Source organism: Ranitomeya imitator, chromosome 2, assembly GCF_032444005.1.
Source record: "Ranitomeya imitator isolate aRanImi1 chromosome 2, aRanImi1.pri, whole genome shotgun sequence".
In the NCBI taxonomy this organism is placed as follows: Eukaryota; Metazoa; Chordata; class Amphibia; order Anura; family Dendrobatidae; genus Ranitomeya; species Ranitomeya imitator.
Genome location: NC_091283.1, coordinates 436,523,163 through 436,543,629, shown reverse-complemented (window position 1 = coordinate 436,543,629; position 20,467 = coordinate 436,523,163). Strand labels below are relative to the sequence as shown.

The window sequence follows — 20,467 nt, the reverse complement described above, 5'->3', positions numbered from 1 at the left end:
GTGACAGAAAACTTATCCTCAGTCATTCCTTCTATTAACATCCAGATGGAGGAGACTCATCTGAGCGTAAAGACCTCGATGGTAATGAGATAATTAGTGATGTGTGTAATTAATGTATAACTATTCCTCACCTGAGAAAAACCGGGACGTCTCCAACTGCACAGAATCTTCCACACTAGTAGCCTATTCACATGAACAGTCACGTGAGAGGGCAGATCGGACACCTCTCAGACTGAACACTGCCTCATTAAAGGCTACAGTGTGCCACACAGTGTGTGTGGATTTCCACATACATCATCTCTCATGCAGATAAATAGGCAACAACTTTGGTCCAATACGCATATTCTTGTATATAGGGGCAGTATTATAAATGTTATATTCATGGACACTATGGTTCAAAAGTTTAGGGTCACTTAGAAATTTCCTTATTTTTGAATGAAAAGCAGTTTTTTTCCAATGAAGCTAGCACTAAATGGTTCAGAAATACACTCTATACATTGCTAATGTGGTAAATGACTATTCTAGCTGCAAACGTCTGGTTTGTAATGCAATATCTTCATAGGCGTATAGAGGCCCATTTCCAACAACCATCACTCCAGTGTAAGAAGGCTAATGGATGGTTAGAATACCCGTGAAAACCCTTGTGCAAGTATATTAGCACAGCTGAAAACAGTTTGGCTGATTAGAGAACCTATAAACCTGACCTTCCTTTGAGCTAGTTGAGAATCTGAAGCATTACATTTGTTGGTTCCATTAAACTCTCAAAATGGCCAGAAAAAAAGAACTTTCATGTGAAACTCGACACAGTCTATTCTTGTTCTTAGAAATGAAGGCTATTCCATGGGAGACATTGCCAAGAAACCGAAGATTCCTACAACGGTGTGTACTTCTCCCTTCAGAGGAGAGCACAAACAGGATCTAACCAGAGTAGAAAGAGAAGTGGGAGGCCCAGCTACACAACTGAGCAGCAAGACAAGTACATTAGAGTCTGTTGTTTGAGAAATCGATGCCTCATAGGTCATCAACTGGCATCTTCATTAAATAGTACACCCAAAACACCAGCGTCAACGTCTGCAGTGAAGAGTCGACTCTGGGATGCTGGCCTTCAGGGCAGAGTGGCAAAGAAAAAGCCATATCTGAGACTGTTTAATAAAAGGAAAATATTAATATGGGAAAAAGAACACAGACATTGGACAGAGGAAGATTGGAAAAAAGTGTTATGGACAGACGAATCCAAGTTTGAGGTGTTTGGATCACACAGAACATTTGTGAGACACAGAACAACTGAAAAGATGCTGGAAGAGTGCCTGATGTCATCTGTCAAGCATGGTGGAGGTAAGGTGATGGTCTGGGGTTGCTTTGTTGCTGGTAAAGTGGGAGATTTGTACAAGGTAAAAGGGATATTGAATAAGGAAGGCTATCACTCCATTTTGCAATGCCATGCCATACCCTGTGGACAGTGCTTGATTGGAGCCAATTTCATCCTACAACAGGACAATGTCCCAAAGCCCATCTCCAAATTATGCAAGAATTATTTCGGGAAGAAGCAGGCAGCTGGTATTCTATCTGTAATGGAGTGGCCAGCGCAGTCACCAGATCTCAACCCCATTGAGCTGTTGTGGGAGCAGCTTGACCATATGGTACGCAAAAAGTGCCCATCAAGCCAAACCAACTTGTGGGAGGGGCTTCTGGAAGCATGGGGTGAAGTTTCTTCAGATTACCTCAGCAAATTAACTGCTAGAATGCCAAAGGTCTGCAATGCTGTAATTGCTGCAAAGGGAGCATTCTTTGACGAAAGCATAGATTGAAGGTGAAAATTATTGTTTCGAATAAAAATCTTTTTTTTGAACCTTGTCAATTTCTGGACTAGATTTTCAATTCATTTGGCAACTCATATAATTAATAAAAGTATGAGTTTTCATGGAAAATACAAAATTGTCTGGGTGACCCTAAACTTTTGAACATAGGGACATTATAGTAGTTATATTCTTGTACATAGGGGCAGTATTGTATTATAGTAGTTATATTCTTGTACACAGGGGCAGTATTATCGTAGTTATATTCTTACACACGGGGGCAGTATTATAGTAATTATATTCTTGTACATAGAGGAGCAGTATTATAGTAGTTATATTCTTGTACATAGAGGAGCAGTATTATAGTAGTTATATTCTTGTACATAGGGGCAGTATTATAGTAGTTATATTCTTGTACATAGAGGGCAGTATTATCGTAGTTATATTCTTACACACGGGGGCAGTATTATAGTAATTATATTCTTGTACATAGGAGCAGTATTATAGTAGTTATATTCTTGTACATGGGGCAGTATTATAGTAGTTATATTCTTGCACATGGGGGCAGTATTATAGTAGTTATATTGTTGGACATAGGGGCAGTATTATAGTAGTTATATTCTTGTACTTAGCGAGCAGTATTATAGTAGTTATATTCTTGCACATAGGGGGCAGTAGTATAGTAGTTATATTCTTGTACATGGGGCAGTATTATAGTAGTTATATTCTTGTACATGGGGGCAGTATTATAGTAGTTATATTCTTGTACATAGAGGCAAATTTATAGTGGTTATATTCTTGTACATAGGGGCAGTATTATATTAGTTATATTCTTGTACATAGGGGCAGTATTATAGTAGTTATATTCTTGCACATAGGGGCAGTGTTATAGTAGTTTTATTCTTGTACATAGGGGGCAGTGTTATAGTAGTTATATTCTTGTACATAGGGGCAGTGTTATAGTAGTTTTATTCTTGCACAGATGGTGCAGTATTATAGTAGTTATATTCTTGCACAAGGGGGAAGTATTATAGTAGTTATATTCTTGTACATAGGGGCAGTATTATAGTAGTTATATTATTGTACATAGAGAGCAGTATTATAGTAGTTATATTCTTGCACAAGGGGGAAGTATTATAGTAGTTATATTCTTGTTCATAGGGGCAGTATTATAGTAGTTATATTATTGTACATAGAGAGCAGTATTATAGCAGTTATATTCTTGTACATAGGGGGCAGTATTATAGTAGTTATATGCTTGTATTTAGCGAGCAGTATTATAGTAGTTATATTCTATCACTTAGGAGCAGTATTATAGTAGTTATATTCTTATACATAGGAGGCAGTATTATAGCAGTTATATTCTTGCACATAGGTGTCAGTATTATAGTAGTTAAATTCTTACACATAGGAGGCAGTATTATAGTAGTTATATTCTTCTACATGGGGCAGTATTATAGTAGTTATATTCTTCTACGTAGAGGCAAATTTATAGTGGTTATATTCTTGTACATAGGGGCAGTATTATAGTAGTTATATTCTACGTAGAGGCAAATTTATAGTGGTTATATTCTTGTACATAGGGGCAGTATCATTGCAGTTATATTCTTGTACATAGGGGCAATATTATAGTAGTTATATTCTACGAAAAATAGGAGAACCCGGAGCATATAGTAAATATATAAACAACTTCTTTATTAATACAAACTTTAAAAAACCAGGACCCCTTTTTTCCGGCGGGACCCTTCCCCTCTGCCTCCCCTCAGTGCTGGTAAGCATCCTCTTTATATTCTGTCTCAGCTACGGAGATTTATACTGTAATCTGATGGGATCATCATATTATTTACCTCTTAACAGCTTCCCATGCCAGCAGGTTATAGCACACCGATGTGTTTGCTGTTCCATCTCCTTTATGTGACTACTGTTTCATATGAGGCTATAGAGGGGTGGGTTCTTTCCCCCCTACTGTTGTTATTCATTGGATTATATGCACCTACTATATTACTGATAAGTGGTTTTTTTAATGTTTGTATTAACCCCTTCATGACCCAGCCTATTTTGACCTTAAAGACCTTGCCGTTTTTTGCAATTCTGACCAGTGTCCCTTTATGAGGTAATAACTCAGGAACGCTTCAACGGATCCTAGCGGTTCTGAGATTGTTTTTTCGTGACATATTGGGCTTCAAGTTAGTGGTAAATTTAGGTCAATAAATTATGCGTTTATTTGTGATAAAAGCGGAAATTTGGCGAAAATTTTGAAAATTTCGCAATTTTCACATTTTGAATTTTTATTCTGTTAAACCAGAGAGTTATGTGACACAAAATAGTTAATAAATAACATTTCCCACATGTTTACTTTACATCAGCACAATTTTGGAAACAAAATTTTTTTTTGCTAGGAAGTTATAAGGGTTAAAATTTGACCAGCGATTTCTCATTTTTACAACGAAATTTACAAAACCATTTTTTTAGGGACCACCTCACATTTGAAGTCAGTTTGAGGGGTCTATATGGCTGAAAATACCCAAAAGTGACACCATTCTAAAAACTGCACCCCTCAAGGTACTCAAAACCACATTCCAGAAGTTTATTAACCCTTCAGGTGCTTCACAGCAGCAGAAGCAACTTGAAAGGAAAAAATGAACATTTAACTTTTAGTCACAAAAATTATCTTTTAGCAACAATTTTTTTATTTTCCCAATGGTAAAATGAGAAACTGAACCACGTAAGTTGTTGTCCAATTTGTCCTGAGTACGCTGATACCTCATATGTGGGGGTAAACCACTGTTTGGGCGCACGGCAGGGCTTGGAAGGGAAGGAGCGCCATTTGACTTTTTGAATCAAAAATTGGCTCCACTCTTTAGCGGACACCATGTCACGTTTGGAGAGCAGCCGTGTGCCTAAAAATTTGAGCTCCCCCACAAGTGACCCCATTTTGGAAACTAGACGCCCAAGGGAACTTATCTAGATGCATAGTGAGCACTTTGAACCCCCAGGTGCTTCACAAATTGATCCGTAAAAATGAAAAAGTACTTTTCTTTCACAAAAAAAATTTTTTGCCTCAATTTTTTCATTTTCACATGGGCAACAGGATAAAATGGATCCTAATATTTGTTGGGCAATTTCTCCTGAGTACACTGATACCTCATATGTGGGGGTAAACCACTGTTTGGGCACATGGTAAGGCTCGGAAGGGAAGGAGCGCCATTTGACTTTTTGAATGAAAAATTATCTCCATCGTTAGCGGACACCATGTCACGTTTGGAGAGCCCCCGTGTGCCTAAACATTGGCGCTCCCCCACAAGTGACCCCATTTTGGAAACTAGACCCCCCAAGGAACTTATTTAGATGCCTAGTGAGCACTTTAAACCCTCAGGTGCTTCACAAATTGATCTGTAAAAATGAAAAAGTACTTTTTTTTCACAAAAAAATTCTTTTCGCCTCAATTTTTTCATTATCACATGGGCAATAGGATAAAATGGATCATAAAATTTGTTGGGCAATTTCTCCCGAGTACGCCAATACCTCATATGTGGGGGTAAACCACTGTTTGGGCACTCGGCAGGGCTCGGAAGGTAAGGCGCGCCATTTGACTTTTTGAATGGAAAATTAGCTCCAATTGTTAGCGGACACCATGTCGCGTTTGGAGAGCCCCTGTGTGCCTAAACATTGGAGCTCCCCCACAAGTGACCCCATTTTGGAAACTAGACCCCCCAAGGAACTTATCTAGATGCATATTGAGCACTTTAAACCCCCAGGTGCTTCACAGAAGTTTATAACGCAGAGCCATGAAAATAAAAAATAATTTTTCTTTCCTCAAAAATGATTTTTTAGCCTGGAATTTCCTATTTTGCCAAGGGTAATAGGAGAAATTGGACCCCAAATATTGTTGTCCAGTTTGTCCTGAGTACGCTGATACCCCATATGTGGGGGTAGACCACTGTTTGGGCGCACGGCAGGGCTCGGAAGGGAAGGCATGCCATTTGGCTTTTTAAATGGAAAATTAGCTCCAATCATTAGCGGACATCATGTCACGTTTGGAGAGCCCCTGTGTGCCTAAACATTGGAGATCCCCCAGAAATGACCCCATTTTGGAAACTAGTCCACCAAAGGAACTAATCTAGATGTGTGGTGAGGACTTTGAACCCCCAAGTGCTTCACAGAAGTTTATAACGCAGAGCCATGAAAATAAAAATAAAAAATTATTTTCTCAAAAATGATCTTTTAGCCTGCAATTTTTTATTTTCCCAAGGGTATCAGGAGAAATTTGACCCCAAAAGTTGTTGTCCAGTTTCTCCTGAGTACGCTGATACCCCATATGTGGGGGTAAACCACTGTTTGGGCACATGTCGGGGCTCGGAAGTGAAGTAGTGACGTTTTGAAATGCAGACTTTGATGGAATGCTCTGTGGGCGTCACGTTGCGTTTGCAGAGCCCCTGATGTGGCTTAACAGTAGAAACCCCCCACAAGTGACCCCATTTTGGAAACTAGACCCCGAACGGAACTTATCTAGATGTGTGGTGAGCACTTTGAACCCCCAAGTGCTTCACAGAAGTTTATAATGCAGAGCCGTGAAAATAATAAATACGTTTTCTTTCCTCAAAAATAATTATTTAGCCCAGAATTTTTTAATTTTCCCAAGGGTAACAGGAGAAATTTGACCCCAATATTTGTTGTCCAGTTTCTCCTGAGTACGGTGATACCCCATATGTGGGGGTAAACTACTGTTTGGGCACATGCCTGGGCTCGGAATTGAAGTAGTGACGTTTTGAAATGCAGACTTTGATGGAATGCTCTGCGGGCGTCACGTTGCGTTTGCAGAGCCCCTGATGTGGCTAAACAGTAGAAACCCCCCACAAGTGACCCCAATTTGGAAACTAGACCCCGAAAGGAACTTATCTAGATGTGTGGTGAGCACTTTGAACCCCCAAGTGCTTCATAGAAGTATATAATGCAGAGCCGTGAAAATAATAAATACGTTTTCTTTCCTCAAAAATAATTATTTAGCCCAGAATTTTTTATTTTCCCAAGGGTAACAGGAGAAATTGGACCCCAAAAGTTGTTGTTCAGTTTCTCCTGAGTACGCTGATACCCCATGTGTGGAGGTAAACCACTGTTTGGGCACACGTCGGGGCTCAGAAGGGAAGTAGTGACTTTTGAAATGCAGACTTTGATGGAATGGTCTGCGGGCGTCACGTTGCGTTTACAGAGACCCTGGTGTGGCTAAACAGTAGAAACCCCCCACAAGTGACCCCATTTTGGAAACTAGACCTCGAAAGGAACTTATCTAGATGTGTGGTGAGCACTTTGAACCCCCAAGTACTTCATAGAAGTATATAATGCAGAGCCGTGAAAATAATAAATACGTTTTCTTTCCTCAAAAATAATTATTTAGCCCAGAATTTTTTATTTTCCCAAGGGTTACAGGAGAAATTGGACCGCAAAAGTTGTTGTTCAGTTTCTCCTGATTACGCTGATACCCCATGAGTGGGGGTAAACCACTGTTTGGGCACACGTCGGGGCTCAGAATGGAAGTAGTGACTTTTAAAATGCAGACTTTGATGGAATGGTCTGCGGGCGTCACGTTGCGTTTGCAGAGCCCCTGGTGTGCCTAAACAGTAGAAACCCCCCACAAGTGACCCCATTTTAGAAACTAGACCCCCCAAGGAACTTATCTAGATATGTGGTGAGCACTTTGAACCCCCAAGTGCTTCACAGACGTTTACAACGTAGAGCCGTGAAAATAATAAATCATTTTTCTTTCCTCAAAAATGATGTTTTAGCAAGCATTTTTTTATTTTCACAAGGGTAACAGGAGAAATTGGACCCCAGTAATTGTTGCGCAGTTTATCCTGAGTATGCTGGTACCCGATATGTGGGGGTAAACGACTGTTTGGGCACACGTCAGGGCTCGGAATTGAGGGAGCACCATTTGACTTTTTGAATACGAGATTGGCTGGAATCAATGGTGGCGCCATGTTGCGTTTGGAGACCCCTGATGTGCCTAAACAGTGGTAACCCCTCAATTCTACCTCCAACACTAACCCCCCTACACCCCTAACCCTAATCCCAACTGTAGCCATAACCCTAATCACAACCCTAACCGCAACACACCCCTAACCACAACCCTAATTCCAACCCTAACCTTAAGGCTATGTGCCCACGTTGCGGATTCGTGTGAGATTTTTCAGCATCATTTTTGAAAAATCCGCGGGTAAAAGGCACTGCGTTTTACCTGCGGATTTTCCACGGATTTCCAGTGTTTTTTGTGCGGATTTCACCTGCGGATTCCTATTGAGGAACAGGTGTAAAACGCTGCGGAATTCGCACAAAGAATTGACATGCTGCGGAAAATACAACGCAGCGTTTCTGCGCGGTATTTTCCTCACCATGGACACAGCGGATTTGGTTTCCATATGTTTACATGGTACTGTACACCTGATGGAACACTGCTGCGAATCCGCAGCGGCCAATCCACTGCGGATCCGCAGCCAAATCCGCACCGTGTGCACATGGCCTAATTCTAAAGGTATGTGCACACGCTGCGGAAAACGCTGCGGATCCGCAGCAGTTTCCCATGAGTTTACTGTTAAATGTAAACATATGGGAAACAAAAATCGCTGTACACATGCTGCGGAAAAACTGCACGGAAACGCAGCGGTTTACATTCCGCAGCATGTCACTTCTTTGTGCGGATTCCGCAGCGGTTTTACAACTGCTCAAATAGAAAATCGCAGTTGTAAAACCGCAGTGAAATGCGCAGAAAAAACGTGGTAAATCCTCCATAAATCCGCAGCGGTTTAGCACTGCGGAAAGTATTATAGTAGTTATATTCTTGTACATAGGGGCAGTATTATAGTAGTTATATTCTTGTACATAGGGGCAGTATTATAGTAGTTATATTCTTGTACATAGGGGCAGTATTATAGTAGTTATATTCTTGTACATAGGAACAGTATTATAGTAGTTATATTCTTGTACATAGGGGCAGTATTATAGTAGTTATATTCTTGTACATAGGGGCAGTATTATAGTAGTTATATTCTTGTACATAGGGGACAGTGTTATACTAGTTATATTCTTGTACATAGGGGCAGTATTATAGTAGTTATATTCTTGTACATAGGGGCAGTATTATAGTAGTTATATTCTTGTACATAGGGGCAGTATTATAGTAGTTATATTCTTGTACATAGGGTGCAGTATTATAGTAGTTATATTCTTGTTTATAGGGGGCAGTATTACAGCTAACTATGTGCAATAATATAGCTACTATAAGAAGTTATTAATTTGTGCATAGAGGATAATATTAGTCAATTTATATTTTGGACAAAATATATCTTTTTTTTGCATAGTTTTCTGACTTTGATCTTTCATATTTAAAAAGTAGTTATTGTCTCTCAGCAAATTCATGTTATTGTTACATCCCAGTAAACGACAGTACTGATATCCAATCATTTGTGGGCGGCTTCTTGCTCTGTGTTCAATATCCTACAGTGATTATGTTCCATAATTGAACACTATGATGCCTTTCTTTTGGCGACTCGTTGATTCATCGCCAGTGTAATTGATCAGAAAACAAATTATCACATAACAATCTGTAGTAATTTGTGAGTTTTCCATATCCACCTTGAATTTCTGTGTCCTTAGAACATTTCCTTTGTAAAATGCGGCAATTTCAAAAATCATGCAAAAGTTTATGTTACAAGATGAGATTAGATGTGAAATAATTATATCTTGCATATTGTGCATTGTATGAATATATCGAGTGTCATCTAGCCATGTTTCATAGAAGAGACCACTTGCAGGTTATGATTTTTGTGCGGTGATATTCACGTAATTCTGATACTGCTACAGCCATGGTAAGGAAGGTCCAGACAGGGCCCGAGGTCTGTGCAAAACAGTCGCTTTCCAGCTGCTACCACAAATCCACACGTCTCAGCATGTCCGGACTGCCTCAGATCAGGGCCAGCAGACATAAGCTGCATTTGATCAGTTCTCACATTATATAAGGATTATCACCGGACGGGCCCATATGAGCATACACAGGACTGATCAAAAAAGCAAACTGGTAATGGATCCCGGCTGAGAACATCTAGTTGTAATAAGATATATTATTACGCGTCACAAAATAGTATTTTGTGACATAATGCTGTAAAATTCATCACTATTTTATGACACTAAATTCCATTTTGCACAACAAATAATATATATATCCCAGCTGCTGCTGCAGAACCTCATGATGTCTGCCTCAGCTGTTGGTTTAAAATTCTTCCAAGACAAAAAAAAGACACAGAAAAGATAGACATTAAAAAGAATTTTGTAACAATTAGTTTAAAATGTAATCATGGTGTCATTTATTTTAAGAAATCAGTGGAGGTTGTAAGTAATGATGACAACAGGATGACTGAAAGCCAACGATCGCCTGAGAAAAGAACTCTGAGATTGGAAATGAATAGAGCGATAAATAGAAAAGAAATCCTCCATTGCAGAATCATTTATGCTCTCCAGATTATGTCCCCATTCTGGGCCCCTTTCAGGTATAATTTATTTTTCCTAGGCCCCTTACTATAATAATGCCCTCCATTGGCCCTTTCCTATAAAAAGTCCCCCATCCTGGTATAATGTCCCCATAATGGGCCCCTTCCTGGTATACTGTCCCCCATCCTATAATAATGTCCCCCATCCTGTGCCTCTTCCTGGCATAATTGGCTAGCTTGGATGCACATCCAGCTGAAGCTAGCGTTGGCAGGCCCACCCCGCACATGCCCATCGAGGTCACACTCTCTATGTCCACGATCGTTATGCCCCTGTAGGGTTGGAGTCAATGTCTTGCTGCCAATCTACATGTGAATTTCCTCAAAGAACAGGAAATAAGAGCTTGGAATAGTCTCTGTGGTCAGTGTCAAAATTGCAAGATTTATGTTTGTTTTACTACACATTGTGATATGAAAAAAAAATCCAATTAGAACTAATCTTGTGTGAATCCGTAGTGATATATAGTGCTATATTCTGCTAATTATTGCTCTCTCCCTTACCACCTACACTTCCGGCTCCTGTATGTGCTGTATTAAAGGCAATCTGTCAGCAGGTTGTTTTGCTATGTAATCTGAGAGCAACAAATGTAAGAGCAAAGCTCCTGATTACTGAGGTGTGTCACTTACTCGATTGCGTTATTACAATCAACATTTTATTAGCAGGAGATTATCACCACAGGACAACTGGCCTCGTGCCTCCTAGTCCAACCACATCTCTACCATTGAGCTCTCTCATTTTTACAGAAAGTTGTAGTGCGGGCGGGTTATACACAGCTCGACAACTGAGCTCTGATAGATCTGCAGCACAAAAAAATAATTCTATCACAACTGCAACACCCAGTAAACTAAGTGGTACATCACTACAATCAGGGTCTCTGTCCCTACATAACGCTGCAGTCAGATTACATAGCAAAAACCTGCTAACAGTTTCCCTTTAACTTATATCCAGAAAGTTCTCTACCAGGCTTTTACCTGTTTATTTATTTTTTAATAGATGACAGTGGGGCAAGGAGACCCATATGTCGAAAGCCGGGATGGTCCCATTGATCGTAAGTTTCTTAAAAAAAAAAAAAAATTAACAAGGATTAATTTTCTACCATTCATAATATCCATAAATTCTGTATTTCCAAATCAAATTTGAATTTTAGCCATTTTTGATTTTCTCCACAGCAGAAACATTTCGCCGATCCAGAGATTTAGAGACACATGGGGAAAATGAATATGTGTGTACCATAACCAGCCAGGGGGATACAAAAGGACAAGACTCAGACCCCCCAAAAGAGAACTTAGAACAAGAAAATGCAAAAGTGATCAGATCCGAGAAGTCATAGGTTGCTCTCCAGCTGATGTGAAATGACTCCCAGCAGTTTCTGATAGAATGCTAGGAGTTGTAGTTCCACAACAAGCAGCAGAGTTGCCGGATTACACTCGATGATATGAACAGATGATATTTCATTAAGGTAAAAATTAAAAAAAAGACGTTCTTTCTAAATGTTTAAAGCACAGTGTTGGTGAGAATAAAAAAAAGTTGCATTTTAGAATATAGAAATATCCGGGCTGATGGTCGGCGCCGCTCGTCTCGTCGGTCGCAGGAGATAAGTAGTTCGAGCTTTCTCTTTAGCTCCAAATAGTTTATTGTCAAAGTATAACGAAGAAGTCCACAGCAGCGTCTGTCAGTGCTCAGACCGGTACGTGGGAAATGTGTCTGTCCGATGAAGCTTCTGAGGGTTGGAGAGGTCTTCACACCAGGAGGAGACAGAAGAAGAAAGAAAAATGTTAAAGTTACCTTTTGATCATTTGAAATAAGTGACCTCTCACATCATTGGTCCAAATCAGAGCCTGTATTCTAGATATTCTCAAAATTATACAACTTTATTTCAGACATCTAGATATTTTGGCACTGACTTATTATCTCGCCACGTAGAAATATTCTTATATCAGACTGCTAGCTACACATTATCTCAGAATATTCTACTATTAATAATATCTCAAGATACCATATTATTATTTGTGACTAGAGATGGGAGAACCGAACAGAAAAGTTCAGCGTCCGGACATCAAACATGGACTTCACCAGGAAGTCCGGGTTACTGTTCGGGTTTGGCTGCCTGAACACCAGGAGTTTGTCGCGCTTTCATGTGTAGCGCGGCAAACGCCACTTCTGATTGGCAGTGAAATCATCCCCGCCGGTCAGAGCGCCGCGGTTCCCACGCTGTCAAAAGACAGCATGAGCGCTCAGCTGTGATTTGAGGTATGAAGTTTACCTCCGGTCACTGGTGTCAGCAGAAGGGACAACTGCTCCCATCATCCGACACCTGCTGCCACTAATAACAGCGAGAGCAGGGGTGGCTGATGGGAGTATTCATTAGCTCCTGCACTGTAAATAAATAATTTAAAAAAAATAGTGTGGGTTTCCCTGTATTTTTCATAACCAGCCAGGCTGGGGGCTGCAACCCTCAGCTGTCAGCTTCAGCAAGGCTGGCTATCAAAAATAGAGGGGTCCCAGTGCCGTATTTTTTAATTATTTAAATAAATAATTTACAAAAATGGTGTGGGGTCCCCCCCATTTTTGAAAACCAGCCTTGCTAAAGCAGACAGTGGAGGCTGGTATTCTCAGGCTGGTAAGGGGCCATGGATATTAACCCTCACCAGCCTACAATTAGCAGCCTAAAACCACCCAGAAAGGCACATCTATTAGATGTGCCAATGCTGGCGCTTTGCCCAGCTCTTCCCACTTGCCCTTTGGCGGTGAAAAGTTGGGTTAATATTTGTGGGGTTGATGTCAGCTGTTTTATCGCTGCTGACATCATGCCCACAAGTTAGTAATGGAGAGGAGTCTATAAGATACAGAGCCCCATATCTTCTCCATATTGAGCTCCCTCCAAGTTCTCTAGACAGAGCCCCCCATATTCTCCATACAGTGTCCCCCCATATTCTCCATACAGTGTCCCCCATGTTCTCCATACAGTGCCCTTTATGTTTTCCATACTGAGCTCCCCCCAATGTTCTCCATACTGACAAAAGTTGGGTTAATATTTGTGGAGTTGATGTCACCTTTGTATTGTCCGGTGACATCAAACCCATTGCTTAGTAATGGAAAGGCATCTATAAGGCTATCAAAGGTTGATATCAAAGCAACCTTGGCTTCCATAACATCTCAGCAGTGATGATGCAGTAATAGATGCAAAAGGAGCCCCGAGCAAGTAGTGAGAGCATTTACTGAACATACATTTCAGTAGGCCAACATTTCGGATTTTAAAATCATTTTTCAAGCCAGTGTTATAAAGTATTCTTATTACTGAGATAATGACTTTTGGGTTTTCATTGGCTGTAAGTCCTAATCATCAACATTAACAGAAATAAACACTTGAAAGCGATCACTCTGGTTGTAATGACTCTATATAATATATGAGTTTCACTTTTTGTATTGAAGAATTGAAATAAATTCACTTTTTGATGATATTCTAATTTTGTAAGAAGCGCCTGTATGTGGTCTGTAATATAACACACAAGGCTGTAATACCCGAGAACACCACTAGATGGCGATACCTGACAACTGTTGGGCTTGACACTGAACAGTAACTATAAGGAGAGGTGAGACCCAGGCAAAAGCCGACGCAAATCTATTCTCTTCCTAGGAGGCGATTATAAATTCATATAATGTATCCAAGTAAATGAAGCCAAGTATGTTGGAAATCAATAACATGTCCTCAGCGGGCTCAAGTAATTGAGATTGATGCAGATCATTTACCAATGTACTTGTGGCCGATTTCATGGAGTATTTTTTATTTTTCATTTAATTTAATTATCCTACCTGATTTCCATGTGGAGCGGCTGCCGACTCCTTAATATGTAAACTGATTTACTTTTCATTAGTAGAAGAGTAATTAATAATCCTGCACATATATTAATGACGGGAGCGAGCAGCTGATTAACAAGTTTCACCTTTGCTGTGACTGTACTGTGGTTTGTTACTAGGGCCTCGGTCTGCAAGTAACTCATGTATTATTTGTATTTAGTGAGTGCACCATTATCTCAAAGATTTGAGATGACAATTGAGTCATCTGCGATAACAAGTCACTGCTCTAAGATAATACATCAGATGTCTGAGATAATAAGTAAGAGCTCTGAGACAATAATTCAAAGCTCCAAGATAATAAGTCAGAGCTCTGAGAACGGCGCCGTGCACAACAGGCAGGTAAGCTGCAATTACTTGCCGGTTATTGCTCAGTTACATTTTTGTTTTTTTGTAAAGTCCCGGATATACCCTTTAATAACAGGACTAACTAATTTTATCCCTGCACTAATGTAAAACTTAGTGCTTAGCGCACTGAGTTATTATATAAGGGCACTTTAAAGTTAGGACTGCCTTGTTTTACATTATTGCAGCAATATCATAAGTCAATGCTGCTATTTTATAAATATTCTAACGTAATAATTTTGTGCCCTGAGATAATAAGTCTATGCCATGAGATAAGTCCGTGCCCTTATGATATAGGTGAGTGCTCAAACATAATAAATCAGTGCCCTGAGATAAGTCCTTGCTCATATAAGTGAATGCTCCGATATATAAAGTCAATGTATTTAAACGATAATTAAGTGCTCTTATGTTATAACTAAATGCTTTGATATAATAAGTCTGAGCGTCTGAAATAAGTCACCACTGTTATTTTATAAATGCTTTAATAATATAAGTAAATGCCCTGAGGTAATAAGTCAGTGACAGTGACCTATAATGATTAATTAGTGCTGTTATATTCTATGCCAGTGTCTCGAGATGATAAGTCAGTGTTGTTATGTTATTTACAAGTGCAATAATATAGTAAGTCAATGCTCTTATATTATAATGGAAGGCTTTTACTATGATAAGTCAGTGTTCAAGATAAGTCTGTGCTTTAATTTTTTACGTAAGTGCACTAATATAATAAGTCACTGCTGTTGCATTAGAAAGTAGTGTTTTATTATGATAAGTCAGTGCCCTGAGATAATAAGTCAGTTCTCTCATGCTATAAGTGCTCTAATATAATAAGTCAGTATTCCTATAGTGTAAATTCTCTAGTATAACTCGGTGCCCTGAGATAATAAGTCAGTGCTCCTATATTATACGTAAGTGGTCTAGTATAATAAATCAGTTCCCTGAGATAAGTCAGTTCTCTCATGCTATAAGTGCTCTAATATAATAAGTCAGTATTCTTATAGTGTAAGGTCTCTAGTATAATAACTCGGTGCGCTGAGATAATAAGTCAGTGCTCCTATATTATACGTAAGTGGTCTAGTATAATAAATCAGTTCCCTGAGATAAGTCAGTTCTCTCATGCTATAAGTGCTCTAATATAATAAGTCAGTATTCTTATAGTGTAAGGTCTCTAGTATAATAACTCAGTGCCCTGAGATAATAAGTCAGTGCTCCTATATTATACGTAAGTGGTCTAGTATAATAACTCAGTGCCCTGAGATAATAAGTCAGTGCTCCTTTATTATACGTAAGTGGTCAAGTATAATAAATCAGTTCCCTGAGATAAGTCAGTTCTCTCATGCTATAAGTGCTCTAATATAATAAGTCAGTATTCTTATAGTGTAAGGTTTCTAGTATAATAACTCGGTGCGCTGAGATAATAAGTCAGTGCTCCTATTTTATACGTAAGTGGTCTAGTATAATAAATCAGTTCCCTGAGATAAGTCAGTTCTCTCATGCTATAAGTGCTCTAATATAATAAGTCAGTATTCTTATAGTGTAAGGTTTCTAGTATAATAACTCGGTGCGCTGAGATAATAAGTCAGTGCTCCTATTTTATACGTAAGTGGTCTAGTATAATAAATCAGTTCCCTGAGATAAGTCAGTTCTCTCATGCTATAAGTGCTCTAATATAATAAGTCAGTATTCTTATAGTGTAAGGTCTCTAGTATAATAACTCAGTGCCCTGAGATAATAAGTCAGTGCTCCTATATTATACGTAAGTGGTCTAGTATAATAACTCAGTGCCCTGAGATAATAAGTCAGTGCTCCTATATTACACGTAAGTGGTCAAGTATAATAAATCAGTTCCCTGAGATAAGTCAGTTCTCTCATGCTATAAGTGCTCTAATATACTAAGTCAGTATTCTTATAGTGTAAGGTCTCTAGTATAATAACTCAGTGCCCTGAGATAATAAGTCAGTGCTCCTATATTATACGTAAGTGGTCTAGTATAATAACTCAGTGCCCTGAGATAATAAGTCAGTGCTCCTATATTACACGTAAGTGGTCAAGTATAATAAATCAGTTCCCTGAGATAAGTCAGTTCTCTCATGCTATAAGTGCTCTAATATACTAAGTCAGTATTCTTATAGTGTAAGGTCTCTAGTATAATAACTCGGTGCCCTGAGATAATAAGTCAGTGCTCCTATAAGAGTGCTGTAATATAATAAATCAGTACACTGAAGTAACAAGTCAGCGCTCTTCTAAAAGTCAATGATGTAAAGTTCTAGGTAGAATTCTTTGTACTTCACCTTGCAGGCTGTAGAGCTGTCCTGTACTGTGCTGTCTTGTAATGTGCTGCCAGTACGCGCTGCGAGGTAATGGGACCATGGTGTTGAGAGATACCGTCCTCTCGCTCATTCGCATTTGAAGCTGCAAGAAAAGCACAATAATCTTATTAGCATCCTCCTTCCACTATATAACTCTGTCCCCTACCTAAGATCAGGACACCATTTTCATACAGCTCCTGGTAATCCACATTGATTTCTTCATGCTGACTGGGCCCTTTAAATGTTATAGCGGGTTTTCCTCCTGATATCCTGATAAGCATGCCGATGCCTTATAATTACCAAGTATATATATCCACCCATCCCATATTAAATGGCCACTGACATTTCACAAAATTTTACATAAATTAATATTACAAGTGAAAATCAAAAAAACTTTGGAATTTTTTTTTTTAAAAGAGAAAACTGCTTCTTTCTCCATTCACGCTGGAAAACTGATAAAAATCCATCTTGGCCAGAATATGACAAACTGCCATACTGAGGGATAAGATTACAGCTGTTCATTGAAGTCTATGGAGAGGGGTGGAGGAATAGAGTGAGGTAAAGTAGCACAGATGCAGAGTGATGCTGCTGAAATCACAGCTACACTGCTCAGTACTGCTTTATAGTTCCCTCCATGCTGCTGCTGCTGCTGCTACTTATGAGCATTTTCTGCAAAGAGAGACAAGTGTAGAAATCCTCATGTCACTGTGTGCTGTGTATTGATGACATCCTAGCAGCTACCCTCCACCCACTAGCTCAGAGACAGCTGACAATTATAGAGAGCCTGCAGAGGGGAAAAGTGGTGAAAATACAGGACACAAGTCATATGAGACATCGATCGGCAAACAGCAACCATGTCTTATATGGCGGCTGCCATCAGCAATCATCATCACACATCTTCTGTGCCGTGAATGTAGTGACATCAATTTCAGAACCAGGGAGAGCGGCACCACAATGAACAGCGCATAGTACTGAACAGCGGCGGCTACCAGCACAATCATGGGCTCATCCCTGATCACTGATCAGTGTGAGGAGAGGGAGCAAATCTCAGTATGACTGTCCAGGTGGGGAAGGGGAGCCACACACTGACACTTGGGGTATAGGATCATGACACTGACACTTGGATACAGGGTAATGATGCTGATTCTTGGGGCATAGGACAATGATACTGAACGCCCTCCCCTTAGTAAAATCTTAGGGGGGGCACATGATAACACAGCCACCATGTTAACATTATATATATGGGTTTGTATGGACAGTTTTGGTTCCCTTCAAAGGGTTAATTTATTGCCCTGGTAAGCTAAGCACGAGCAGGTTGTTGCTGGGCAAATATGTGTTTCTGCCAGATGTTCTTCCCGCAATTTTTATGGACTTTGATTGGTGGAAGACCCTGAGCGGGGGGGGGATTTTTTCCTATATAACAGCTGTTTTGGGTGCGCTCAGCGCAGTTACCTCAAGCAACTTTTGAAGATCCCACCCGCCCTTCCCCTTTTTTCTGTATTCCCTTGATCTTGTCGTGCGTTTATTTTTGTGGGAATATCGCCCTGTTCTTGGGTGGATTTGGACTTTATATGGTGAAGTTTATTCTGTATATGGAATTTTTACAAAAGGATGTATTGGTTATTCTTATCAAATTAAATTCTTGTTTGGTTACTCAAAAAATAAACGCCACGGCCAATTCTATTCCAAAGTAAATTCTGTGTTTGTGTCTTATTTTATTGAAAAAGGGTGGGGATTGTGTTACCATGACATTTGGTGTACAGGATCGTTACAGACTGACACGTGTACTAGAAAATGACACTGACACTTGGGGTACAGGACAAGGACACTGACACTTGGGGTACAGGATAATGACACTGACACTTGGGGTACGGGACAAGGACACTGACACATGGGGTACAGGACAAGGACACTGACACTTGGGGTACAGGACAGTGACACTGACACTTGGGGTACAGGACAAGGACACTGACACTTGGGGTACAGGACAGTGACACTGACACTTGGGGTACAGGACAAGGACACTGCCACTTGGGGTACAGGACAGTGACACTGCCACGTGGGGTACAGGACAGTGACACTGACACTTGTGGTACAGGATAATGACACTGACACTTGGGGTACAGGACAATGACACTGACACTTGGGGTACAGGACAAGGACACTGACACTTGGAGTACAGGACATTGACACTGACACTTGGGGTACAGGATAATGACACTGACACTTGGGGTACAGGATAATGACACTGACACTTGGGGTACAGGACAAGGACACTGACACATGGGGTACAGGACAAGGACACTGACACTTGGGGTACAGGACAGTGACACTGCCACTTGGGGTACAGGACAGTGACACTGCCACTTGGGGTACAGGATAATGACACTGACACTTGGGGTACAGGACAAGGACACTGACACTTGGGGTACAGGACAGTGACACTGACACTTGGGGTACAGGACAAGGACACTGACACTTGGGGTACAGGACAAGGACACTGATACTTGGGGTACAGGATAATGACACTGACACTTGGGGTACAGGATAATGACACTGACACTTGGGGTACAGGACAAGGACACTGACACTTGGGGTACAGGACAAGGACACTGACACTTGGGGTACAGGACAAGGACACTGACACTTGGGGTACAGGACAAGGACACTGACACTTGGGGTACAGGACAAGGACACTGACACTTGGGGTACAGGACAAGGACACTGACACTTGGGGTACAGGACAAGGTCACTGACACTTGGGGTACAGGATAATGACACTGACACTTGGGGTACAGGATAATGACACTGCCACTTGGGGTACAGGACAAGGACACTGACACTTGGGGTACAGGACAAGGACACTGACACTTGGGGTACAGGACAAGGACACTGACACTTGGGGTACAGGACAAGGACACTGATACTTGGGGTACAGGATAATGACACTGACACTTGGGGTACAGGATAATGACACTGCCACTTGGGGTACAGGACAAGGACACTGACACTTGGGGTACAGGATAATGACACTGACACTTGGGGTACAGGACAAGGACACTGACACATGGGGTACAGGACAAGGACACTGACACTTGGGGTACAGGACAGTGACACTGACACTTGGGGTACAGGACAAGGACACTGCCACTTGGGGTACAGGACAAGGACACTGACACTTGGGGTACAGGACAGTGACACTGACACTTGGGGTACAGGACAAGGACACTGCCACTTGGGGTACAGGACAAGGACACTGACACTTGGGGTACAGGACAATGACACTGACACTTGGGGTACAGGACAAGGACACTGACACTTGGAGTACAGGACAGTGACACTGACACTTGGGGTACAGGACAAGGACACTGACACATGGGGTACAGGACAAGGACACTGACACTTGGGGTACAGGACAGTGACACTGACACTTGGGGTACAGGACAGTGACACTGACACTTGGGGTACAGGACAAGGACACTGCCACTTGGGGTACAGGACAGTGACACTGCCACTTGGGGTACAGGACAGTGACACTGACACTTGTGGTACAGGATAATGACACTGACACTTGGGGTACAGGACAAGGACACTGACACTTGGGGTACAGGACAAGGACACTGACAC

The 20,467-nt window shown here is 40.8% G+C and overlaps 1 protein-coding gene across 3 annotated transcripts in view; it reads right to left on the bottom strand.

Moving 5' to 3' along the window:
* Nucleotides 1–10,129: 10,129 nt before the first annotated feature.
* Nucleotides 10,130–20,467, bottom strand: part of DOK5 (docking protein 5) — a 137,312-nt gene continuing 126,974 nt past the window's right edge. For all 3 annotated transcript variants that reach the window (XM_069750927.1, XM_069750928.1, XM_069750926.1), the window contains exons 7-8: nt 16,823–16,943; nt 10,130–12,071 (exon numbers count right to left, since the gene is read on the bottom strand). In XM_069750927.1, coding sequence (XP_069607028.1) covers nt 12,007–12,071; nt 16,823–16,943 — 186 coding nt within the window. In that variant the 3' untranslated portion in view covers nt 10,130–12,006. The remainder of the gene's footprint in view (nt 12,072–16,822; nt 16,944–20,467) is intronic.